This window comes from Crocuta crocuta, unplaced genomic scaffold (genome assembly GCF_008692635.1).
Source record: "Crocuta crocuta isolate KB4526 unplaced genomic scaffold, BGI_CrCroc_1.0 scaffold693, whole genome shotgun sequence".
NCBI lineage: Eukaryota > Metazoa > Chordata > Mammalia > Carnivora > Hyaenidae > Crocuta > Crocuta crocuta.
The window spans coordinates 771,614-782,681 of record NW_027527545.1 but is presented as its reverse complement, the minus strand read 5'-3'; the positions used below and the strand labels follow the sequence as shown (position 1 = coordinate 782,681).

The 11,068-nt window shown below is 57.2% G+C and overlaps 1 protein-coding gene across 1 annotated transcript in view; it reads left to right on the top strand.

Moving 5' to 3' along the window:
* ZSWIM4 (zinc finger SWIM-type containing 4) overlaps positions 1-11,068 on the top strand; it is a 20,061-nt gene that overhangs the window by 4,100 nt on the left and 4,893 nt on the right. The window contains 10 exon segments of the mRNA XM_077765818.1: positions 1,050-1,251; positions 2,843-3,199; positions 3,807-3,909; positions 3,911-3,993; positions 4,914-5,081; positions 5,634-5,987; positions 7,641-7,778; positions 8,064-8,318; positions 8,856-8,991; positions 10,851-10,867. Of these exon segments, the coding sequence (XP_077621944.1) occupies positions 1,050-1,251; positions 2,843-3,199; positions 3,807-3,909; positions 3,911-3,993; positions 4,914-5,081; positions 5,634-5,987; positions 7,641-7,778; positions 8,064-8,318; positions 8,856-8,991; positions 10,851-10,867 (1,813 nt within the window).

Here is an 11,068-nt window from a genome sequence, read left to right as displayed (position 1 = left end):
AGGGGGGGAGGGGCGAGGGGTGTTCTTTGCTCCCTGGCCTGTCCAAAGTGAGGAAGTCTGCAGGGACTCACGAGTCCGGGCCAAGTGTGGATGGGAAGGCTCTGATTCACGGCCTGGAAAATCCCTCCTTAGTCATCTGCCAAACTGTCCCCAAGGCCTGAGCCAGTCACTGGCCCGCTCACTTCCCCCAGAAACCCAGGACCAGGGGCTCTGGGAGGCTGCCACCCCCCTCACAATCCTAAAACCATGTCCGGGTCTCCCACGTACCTGCCCTGGGCAGGCCTGGTGCTAGGAAAACTCCTCATGGAATCCTCTGCAGCCCTCTGGGAGTTGGCCGTTCTCCCTCCCACTTTGAGGAAACTGGAGCACAGAGAGGTTGAGAAACTTGCCCAAGGTCACTCAGCCCGTGAGTAGCAAGCCCAGATGGGAACGTAGGCTCCATCAGCTTTGTTCACTGCCCAGAGCCCACAGCGGGTGGCGAGGACACCCCTCCCTTCCTGTGGGCCCTTTGGAAGCTGAGAACAGAGCCTGTTCCTGGAGCTGGAGGTCGCCAGCTGTGACACGGAACCGGTGAATTTACCCCACTTCTGGGCCTCAGGGTCTCCAGGCTGCAAAATGGGGTGATCACTAGTATCATTGAGATGTTGCTATGGAAATTATACGAAATCACATACATAAAGCATTTAGCACAGCGTAGGCTGAGAATATGGAGACCTCATCACTATACTTATCACTTTTGTCTCCCTTTCTCCTGCCCCTTCAAAGCCTGGGAGGTGGGTCTACGTTACAGCAGGAGCCTGGGACGAGGCAACCAGGAGGGAAGTCACAGAAAGTTCTGGAACACTAAGTACAGGCCAGGAGTTACTGTCAACGCAGAGACATATATAAATGCATATTTAATCCTCACGATACCCAGGAGGCCAGTGCTGTTAACATCCCCACCTCACAAGCACAGAAAGGCAAGGTGACTTGCCCAAAGTCACACTGCTCCTAAGTGGCAAATGCCAGGGTCCAAGCCGGGGTTTCTAACCCACCGGCCCTTCCCGCAGGTTGAGGAGCGGTTCTCCCGGGTGCCAGAGCCGGTCCAGAAGCGCATTGTGTTCTGGTCATTCCCACGCAGCGAACGGGAGATATGTATGTACTCGTCGCTGGGCTACCAGCCCCCAGAGGGCGAGCATGATGCCCGTGTGCCCTTCACCCGCGGGCTGCACCTGCTGCAGAGTGGGGCCGTAGACCGAGTGCTGCAAGTGGGTGAGTGCCGGCCCCCACCCCTGCTGGGGAGGCCAGGAGGCCCTGAGCAGGCGTGGGGGAGGAGGAGGGAGAGGAGGGGGGCCTGGGCCAGGGCGAGGGGAGGTTCCAGATGTCTGGCTTCCGTACCCAGGGAGGGTTATGCAAGATATTATGAGCTAAGGATCAGAGATCTCCCTAGACCTCAGGCAACAGGCTTAGATGCAGCTGGGAGGAAGGTTGGTGAACCAGAAATCAGGGGAAGGGAGGCCCCAGAACTTAGGCAGCGGGCACCACTGAAGGGTTGAGGGCTGAGGCTGTTTCTAGACCCTAGGGGGAGGGCTGCTATGCGGGTCGAGGCAGAGGTTGAGACAGGGTGAGGAGTAGCCCTAGACCTCAGGCTTCAAGTCCAGTTGGGGTTGGGTACAGGATTCTGAGCTAAAGGCAAAGGTGGTCCTAGAGTTCTCAGCCACGATGCTCCTGAGGCAGCATCGAGGGGAGCAATTGGAAACCAGAAGGAGAGGAAGTGTCAGACCTCAGGCAGAGGGTACTGATGCTTTGGGGCCAAGGTTTAGAGCCAGAGGTAAGAATGATCCTGGAGCTCAGGACGCAGGGGCTTGGCGGGGATTGGAGGCAGAGATCTAGAGCCAGAGGTGAGAGGGAGCCTTGGACCTCAGGCAGAGGGACTCTTCTGTTTGCATCAGAGGCCTAGTGGCAGTCTCAGACCTAAGGCAACAAGCCTTAGGTGGGAGCCTAGAGTAGAAGCTTGAGATCAGCTGTGAGGGGTGGTCTTAGGCCTCAGGCCGTGGGGTCCAGGTGAGGGTAGGGGGCAGAGATTTACAAATAGAGGTGAAAGATGATTCTACACCTCAGGCAGTGGGGCTCAGAGGCAGACAAGTAGAGGGTGTGCCAGAAAGCAGGGAAGTTCCATGCGGAAACACCACGTCTCCTGACCCGAGGCAGGGGCTTGGCCAAGATGGTGCCTGTCAGCCTGGAGGTCCCCTGCCTGGACATGACCCAGGCCACCGCAGGCCAGACCATCTCCAGCCGGTATGAGGAAGCCACTGTTTTGCTGCCACCGTCTCTCTGCATGACGCAGCTGGGACCGGCTGGGGCCCGAGCTGCCCAACCAGTTGGATAAGGCTGGCATCTGGGTTCCCCAGGGGCCAGGGAGGGGCAGGAGGTGACGGACGACCCAGGCCCTCACCTGCCACATCAGCCCCTCACCCCCAAGTGTCATGGGCCGTGGCATCTCCCCAGGAAGTTACAGGGCCCCCTGCGCCCAGGCCGTATCCACGGTAACCCAAGGGCTGAGAAAACCTCCTTCGACGTCATCATTATCATAGTCTTCAGAAGGAGACCGGAAGCCAGCATTTATTTAGGACTTTGCCTACAGTGAGTGTTCTAAGCACTTATCAAATATTAACTCCTTTCATCCTCATTACAAAGGCATGAGGAAGATGTCCCCAGTCATTCCCATTTGAGAGATGAGGAAGCGCGAGGCACAGAGAGGTTAAGGGGCTTGCGCTAGGTTACTCCGCTGGGATGTGCCCCGCGGACGAGCACCCCAGCCTCCCGGGTGGCACAGCGGACGCTCGGTTGGCTTCGGTCTTAGGGTTCCACCTGAGCGGCAACATCCGCGAGCCGGGGGGTCCCGGAGAGCCCGAGCGCCTCTACCACGTCTCCATCAGCTTTGACCGCTGCAAGATCACGTCTGTGAGCTGCGGCTGTGACAACCGGGACCTCTTCTACTGCGCCCACGTGGTGGCCCTGTCGCTCTACCGAATCCGGCACGCCCGCCAGGTGGAGCTGCGGCTGCCCATCTCCGAGACGCTGTCCCAGATGAACCGAGACCAGCTGCAAAAGTTCGTGCAGTACCTCATCAGTGCCCACCACACCGAGGTGCTGCCCACCGCCCAGCGCCTGGCTGATGAGATCCTCCTGCTGGGCTCCGAGATCAACCTGGTGCACGGTGAGGGCCCCCTCCCCCCGGGCCCGAAGGGGGCATCGCGGCCCCAGCTCGCAGCCCCCTCTGTGGCCTCGAGACAGGCATTTGCCATGGAATCCTAAGGTCCCCTCCATCCTTGAGTGCGGGTGGGGAGAGCGCCATGGCCTGAAGTCAGGGTCACACCAAGTCAAGAGCAGATCCTGGATCTGACCTGGGCCTGGGCAGATGAATGAATGGTTGGCAATCAACCACTGGGGAGATTCAGCCCCGGGGGGCGCCAAGATCACAGGAACAGGCCTGAGTGTGGGTAGGTGGAGGGCAGGAAGGGTATGTGGACTCTGGTGGTGTCCGGTGGGGTACGGATGAGAGACACCCTAGGAGGCGTCGTGAGCCCCGAGAGGATGGGGAGGGGAGGTAGATGGATAATTGGGGACAGCGGTGGGTGGATGGTGGGGTGTTAGGGTGAGAGGATGGAGGATGGTAGGTGAATGGGGAGTTGGTGGTATTGACGCCATTGTTGGGGGGGGATGGGCTTTGATTAGGATCAAAGTAGACCGATGGTGGTGGACAGATGGGAGTTGGTGGAAGACTAGAAAGAAACGGCGGCCTCACTTTCGCTCCGTCCCCGCAGGTGCCCCAGACCCCACGGCGGGTGCAGGCATCGAGGATGCCAACTGCTGGCACCTGGACGAGGAGCAGATCCAGGAGCAGGTGAAGCAGCTGCTGTCCAATNTCACTGCAGGACCCGCGCCTGGCCCTGTGGCGGCAGCAGGGCGCGGGCATGACCGACAAGTGCCGGCAGCTTTGGGATGAGCTGGGTAAGGGCTGTCCCCAGGCGATGCGCCGGACCGCGGGGCCTGCCCACCCTCACATTAGGGGCCGGCCGCTGGATCCTTTCTCTGCCCATCAGCCAGCCCCTCTGATGTAGGAGGCCCTGTATTGGGTGCCGCAGAAAACCAAGATTAAAAACCTGCCCTCATGGACCCGACACTAAATCCTATAAAATCCTACAAACCCATTTGATCACACCTTTTCCGTAAGGGCGTCAGTCTGCGGCTTTGGCCATGTGGGCCTTTGGCCTCTGTCACAGCTTCTCGTTTTGCCCTTCGTAGCGCAAAAGCAGCCACCGACCTATCGCCAGATGGGCCGCATCCCAGTACAATTTTGTTTACAGACACTGTGTATGTGAATTTCATGTAATTTTCACAAGTCTCAAAATCTTCTGATTTATCCTCCCGGCACCATTTGGAAACTTACTAAAAATGCATCGTAGCTTGCCGGCCATCCATACCAGGTGGCAGGTTCGATCTTGTCCACTGGCAGTAGTTTGCTGACCCCTAAAAACAGATGGCGATCAGCCCTATCCGGGTAAAAAAAACAGCAANTTGGAAACTTACTAAAAATGCATCGTAGCTTGCCGGCCATCCATACCAGGTGGCAGGTTCGATCTTGTCCACTGGCAGTAGTTAGTTTGCTGACCCCTAAAAACAGATGGCGATCAGCCCTATCGGGGTAAAAAAAACAGCAAGAGGAGGAGTCTTCGGATCCAGCCCTGACTTCTGCCGTCCCAGCTGTGTGACCTTGAGCAAATGCTTTTACCTCTCTGTGCTGTAAAGCGAAGAGACTATCAATTGCAACCTCAGAGACTGGAGGCACACCGCAAGGTGGTGCTGCTGCTGTTGGTGTGAACGCTGCGCCTCCCTCATGCCCGCGTTCACCGCCCTCTCACCCTCCCCAGGGGCCCTGTGGGTGTGTGTCGTCCTGAGCCCCCACTGCAAACCAGAGGAGCGGGGGAGCTGGCTGCAGCTGCTTGGCAAGTGGGACAAGCTGGATGTGTGCCCGCTGGAGGAGGGCAACTACTCTTTTGACGAGCCCAGCCTGCAGCCCACCACGACCCTCAGCCAAGGTAGGAAAGGGGTCCCTGCCGTCCCCCCCCCAAAAAAACTGGCCTGTGGCCCCGCCTCCCCATCACAATGCTCTGGGGGCGAGCAGAGGGGCCTCCAGCCCTTGCCAGCAGGTGGGAGGGAGTGCCCAGGCAGGGGCTGTAGGTGGCTTGAGGCACAGGAAGTGAAAGGCTTAAGACGCCTGTAGTTCTGGGCTGTTCTCCTGACCAGGCCTCCTCTTGGCCATGGAGATGGAGGCATGGGGGCAGAGAGAAAAGGAAAAAGATCTTGAGAAGAGAGAGACCAGTAGAGAGAGGCAAGATGGAGGGAGAGAGGGCGGAGAGGAGAAAGTGAGGAATGGGGGTGGGGGCAGGACGGACAGAGAGACCTATGGACAGTTAGCCAACCTCCATTGTCCATTGACGTGAAGAGCTGCTGTAAGGGTTTGGCAGATGACATATACCCATCAGTGTGCCCAGAGTCTAGTCCCAAGCTGGTACCCCGTCAGGGGAGCTGGCCTCAGCCCGGAGTGCCAGGGCCCCCTTGCCAGGCCACATTGGACACCTTTCCCACAGGCCCAGAGGAGGAGGAAGAGGATGTGGTGGCTTCAGGTTCCCGCCACACGGTCTTCGGCCGTGCCCTGCAGGCCGGGTCGCTGCACTGGAGCGACCCCCACCTGCAGAGGATCCTGGCCAGCGACTCCTATGGCCCCAGCCTCACAGGCACCCTGGGCAGTGAAAAGCCCACCTTTGACCCCCAGGGCCGTCCACTGTGGCTGGGCGAGCCCTTCCCCACCGCCTGTGCCCGTGTGGACACCCTGCGTGCCCACGGATACCCCCGTCAGGCCCTGAGGCTGGCAGGGGCCATAGTCAACACACTCCGGCTGCAGCGGCGGCATCAGCTGGAAAGCTACAAGCAGCAGAAAAAAGGTGGGTGCCACGACCATCAGAGCACCCTGGGCCTCTAGACACAAATGCCCACCCTGGGTACCGCGGCAGCTCCTGACATCTGTGGGTTCCACTCGGAGTCCCGCCGGGAAAGCAGACCAGCCTCGGGTGTCTTGAGCTGAGAAGAATTTAATACAGAGGATTGAGGCCTCACAAAACTCCCGGAAGGGCTACAGGATTCAGGGTCAGGGATGCCACTGCTCAAGTTCAAGAACCTGAACTTCAGAAGTACAGGGATTACAGCAAACTGCTGACATTGGGCTCAGCAGCCTGGGGTCCCCACTGTGGGCCATGTCCAGCAGAACACTGAGAACGTTCTGGTAAACCCTTGTGTCTCTATCTGGCAAACAGTCACACAGCAGCTCACAGAGGCTGCAGGAGAATAAGGGCCTCGTCCTGTCCTGGCCGGCTTAGCTCCTGCAAAGGAGCCTGGGACTTGTAGTTTCTAAGCTTCCAGCTCCAGTGGCACAGGGCAGGTGCCAGCCCATGAGTCTTTCAGGAATGTGGACCCAGTGTGGCCAGAGTTTCCAATTTTAAAAAAATTTTTATGTCTTTATTTTATTTGAGAGACAGAGAGCAAGCAGGGAAAGGGCAGAGAGAGAGGGAGACACAGAATCTGAAGCAGGCTTCAGGCTCTGAGCTGTCAGCACAGAGCCCTACGCAGGGCTCAAACCCACAGACCATGAGATCATGACCTGAGCTTAACCAATTGAGCTACCCAGGTGCCCCCAGATTTTCCAATTTTTCAAGACAAGACAAAAATCTGGATCATGTGATGTGCAATTTACTTTTTTTTTTTAAGTTCATTTATTTGTGGGGGAGGGGGACGGGCAGAGAGAGAGAGAATCCAAAGCAGGTTCCACACTCACCCTGATGGTGGAGCTCGAATCACGAACAGTGAGATCATGACCTGAGCCGAATTTGGACGCTTAACCAACCGAGCCACTCACATGCCCCAATTTACTGATTTTTAAACATAGGCAACAAATTCTAATTTGTTTTGGGGCGGGGTGGGGGAAGCCACACTGTATGGGCCAAAAAAAGAACATGTTTGTGGACTGGCTATGGGGAGGCAGGAGGGAAGCTTATCAGGAAATTGAACCCAGGGTATAATGGAAACCTGGGAGAGCTGGGACCCCAGCAGAGTTCTGACCTGGCCTAGAGGCACCGAGAAAACTGCTGCCCGCCCCCCGCCCTCCCTGCAGAACAGGTGAGAGCTATATAACTTAGGGACGTACTGCAATTTTCCAGGGCAAGGGGAACAGTGTTCCAGGTAGAAGGAAAAACATGGTCAGGATCCCAGAGGCAGGAGTGAGCACGGATCGTAGGAGGAGATTGGAGAATGGGCTTTCGGGGTACGACTGGTGGCCTCATGGGGCCCTGACAGCTGGCAGAGATGGAGAAAGATGGGAGGGGCTAAGAGGAGGAAAATGCGCCCATTAGATGTTTTAGAAAGCGCCCAGTTTTCATCCATTGTCCTGCCAGACCGAGGTCGGGCTGTGGGATAGGACGCAACGGCCACGGCCATGGAGATGGCGGCTCCTACACAGCATGGCTGCTGGGTGGGCGGGCAGTGGGCGGACACTGGGTGGCGGGGCTAGAGGTTCAAGCACAGACCGCCCATCCTGCCTTCAGAGCTGCTCCAGAAAGGTGACACCTGCATCACCAACACCGAAGGATGGGTGGGCCACCCCCTGGACCCCATCGGCTGCCTCTGCAGGGCGCTCCTGGAGGCCTGTCGCCTGGAGGAGGAGACCCTCGCCCTTTACCCAGGTACTTGCATTGGGGCCCCTGGGAGCGGGAAAGGGGCATCCCCCCACCCTCCCAGGAGAAAAGAAAGGGGANCTGCCCCTTGGCCCCACCCCCCGACCGGTCCCAGCAGCCAGTAGACTCCACTTCTGAACATGAGGCCACCATAGACCTACCGGTCTGCTGGTAGGAAGTGTCTGGTTAGAGCTGGGAGCCGCTGGGGTCCCCCTAAACCTAACTCCCCAGCCCCCATGTTTGCGGTTAAGAGCCACTGGGGGGGGCGGTGCCCCTGAAACCCATTTCCCACAGACTCGGGCCCCGAGAAGCGGAAGGTGGCCTACCAGCACGTGCCGGTGCCCGGGAGCCCTGGCGAGTCCTACCTGGCGCTGGCCCTCGAGGTGGCAGTGCTGGGCCTGGGGCAGCAGCGGGCCCTGCCCGAGGGGCTGTACGCCCAGGACAAGGTGGTGCGCAGCGAGGAGCAGCTGCTGGCGCTGCTGGAGGAGATGGAGCTGGACGAGCGGCTGGTGCAGGTGCTGCGCAGACAGGCGGGGCTGCTGCTGGAAGGTGAGGCCCCGCCCCCATGCCCGCCGCTCTCCAGAAAGTGGGGCCCTGCCCCCCTGTCCCGGAGTGGCTTGCTGGCTGCTGGGTCTGGAGGCTCTGGCTCTTGGCCCTTTCAGTTCATTTCTAGCTTGCCAGCACCTCAAAGGTGAGATCCGAGAAGGTTCTGGCAGCCAGTAACTGCTGTTGAGCCGTGAGGCTCTGCCCCTTCTCCGCCTTGGTGTCAAAGAGCCTGGTGCCTGATGCCCAGTTGGACTTGACCGGCTCTGCCCATGGTGCTGCCTTGTGAGGCCCCACCCCTGGAGCAGGTGCAGCCATCTCGTATCTGAGGCCTGCCTCCTACTAAGGGGGGGGCGGGGGCAAGGTCTCTGCTTAGGATTCTTCTGGTGCTTCTTGTCTCAGCCCTGCACCCAGATCTCCGGAACCTCTTTAACCCCCAGCCCCTCCCACTCTATCCTGGGGCCAGCCCGTCCCCTACTCAGAGCCTGGGGAGGGGTGGAGGTGAGCCCTCCCCTGGGGGCTGAGCTCCGCTTGCCCCTGCAGCGGGTCCCTTCAGCGGCTTCGGAGAGGTGCTCTTCCGGGAGAGCGTGCCCATGCACACCTGTGCCCGCTACCTGTTCACCGCGCTGCTGCCCCACGACCCCGACCTGGCCTACCGCCTGGCACTGCGAGCCATGAGGTGAGATCCGTGGCTGGCGACTGGCCCTGGGGTGGGGGGAGGGGCGGACGGCGGGACAGGAGGGTGAGCGGCGCCCTTGGAGCCCCATTCTCTGCCTGCGCTCACAACCTAGTTAATTCAGCCTTCCCCGGCTGGCATCCGGGTGCATGTGTATTATTATTTTGAATTTGAGAGATCTCCACGTGGCACAGAATTCAGGGTCCTTTTTGAGACGTTTTTGTCCCAACCTACCCAAATATCTCTGGATGCAAGCCGCGTCACTACTTTCTTATCTAACTCACAAGAATCAAGATTTCTACAGACCCATGATCTGGAAATTGAAAGTTGGTCTTCCTTTTGTACCCGTGAGCCGTCCTGTATCTCTACCTTGCATTTTTTTTTTTTTTTTTTGAGAGGAAAGTGCCAGCAGGGGAGGGGCAGAGGGAGGGAGAGGGACAGACAGAGAATCTCAACCAGGCTCCACGCTCAGCACAGAGCCTGATGTGAGGCTCGATCTCATGACTGTGAGATCACAACCTGAACCAAAATCCAGAGTTGGACACTTAACCGACCGAGCCACGCAGGCGCCCCAGCAGAGTTTGTAGGGGCCTTCTGTGCGCAAAACCATGCCCAGCAAATAAAGTGCATTCTGTCCCCAGTCTCAGATGATCCCATTTAGGGTGTATTTTTCCAGAAGATCTGGAAAGCATCCTCTCTGAAGAGCTGTGATGCCTAAGCCAAGACCCAGCACATTCAGAGCCTGTGGGCCAGATTTGGCCATTGCCTGTTAATTACTGTACCACCCAGGAGATAAGAATGGTTTTTTACACCTTTAAGTGTTTGAACATAAAAGAATATTCTGTGACACATGGAAAGGAGACGAAACTCAAATTGCAGCATCCAGTAATAAAGTTTTATTGGCACACACAGCCACGCTCATTCACTTGCGTATTATCTGTGGCTACTTTGGCGTGGTGGCAGCAGAGTTATTGGGACAGGGACCAGATGGCCCACAAAGCCAAAACTACTGGCCGTCCAGGCTTGCACAGAGAGACGATGCCTGTCCCTGGGCCAAATCCACGACTCACATTGCCTCATGTAATCTTAACAACCGAGAGAAATGAATATGTTGACCCCCGTTTTACACATAAACACACTTGGGGCGTGTCCAGAGTCACATGCTGAGGAAACTTCAGTAATATTTGAGCCCAGAATAGTCTTGACTCCTATTGTGTCCTCTTGATCACACCTAACAACTTAGAAGTAACTTTCTACATACATCTATAGAGAGTGAGCTGGTTAACAGTATCCCCCAGTGGGCATGTAAAGCCCCCCACCCCCCACCCCACCCCGCCCTGCAAACATTTGTGTGCTTGGCATTGTTCTGGGTGCCGGAGGCTCAACGGTGGATAAAATAGTCACAAATGCCTGCTTCACAGAGCTGACATTTTACTGCGGGAGATACAACCAAGAAGTTCATAGGCGGGGCGCCCGGGTGGCTCAGTGGGTTAAGCGTCCGACTCTTGATTTCGGCTCAGGTTGTGATCTCACAGTTCATGGGTCCTCTGGGTTGGGCTCCATGCTCCCAGGATGGAGCCTGCTTGGGATTCTCTCTCTCTCTCTCTCTAAATAGATAAACTTTAAAATTAAAAAAAGAGAAAAGAAATTAATAGGTAGCAAAAGAAAGCAAGGAAGAAGTTGGCAGTGGGAATTTCCCATGCGGGGGTGTGAGGGAAGAGCCCACAGAAAAAAACATTTGAGCAAAGATTTGAGGGTGAAGGAGAAGCTGCCGGGATGTCAGGGGAAGAGTGTTTCAGGCAGCAGGCAGGAGCAGCATGTGCAAAGGTCCTGAGGTCAGACTGTGCTTCGTTGTATTTGAGGGACACGGAGGGGAACAGTAGCTGAAGCAGAGTGCGAAAAGGAAGGGGGTGACAGAAGGATTAATGGGGGACGCATCAGGACACAAACAATCTCACATTTTTATCAGCCCTGGCACATGAATAGAGTACCGTTTATTTAATCAACTGTGATGGGCGTCAGTAGTCCTTCTGGGAACATCGTGCACACACAGTTGAGGCAGGAGGCCTCCTAGGGAACT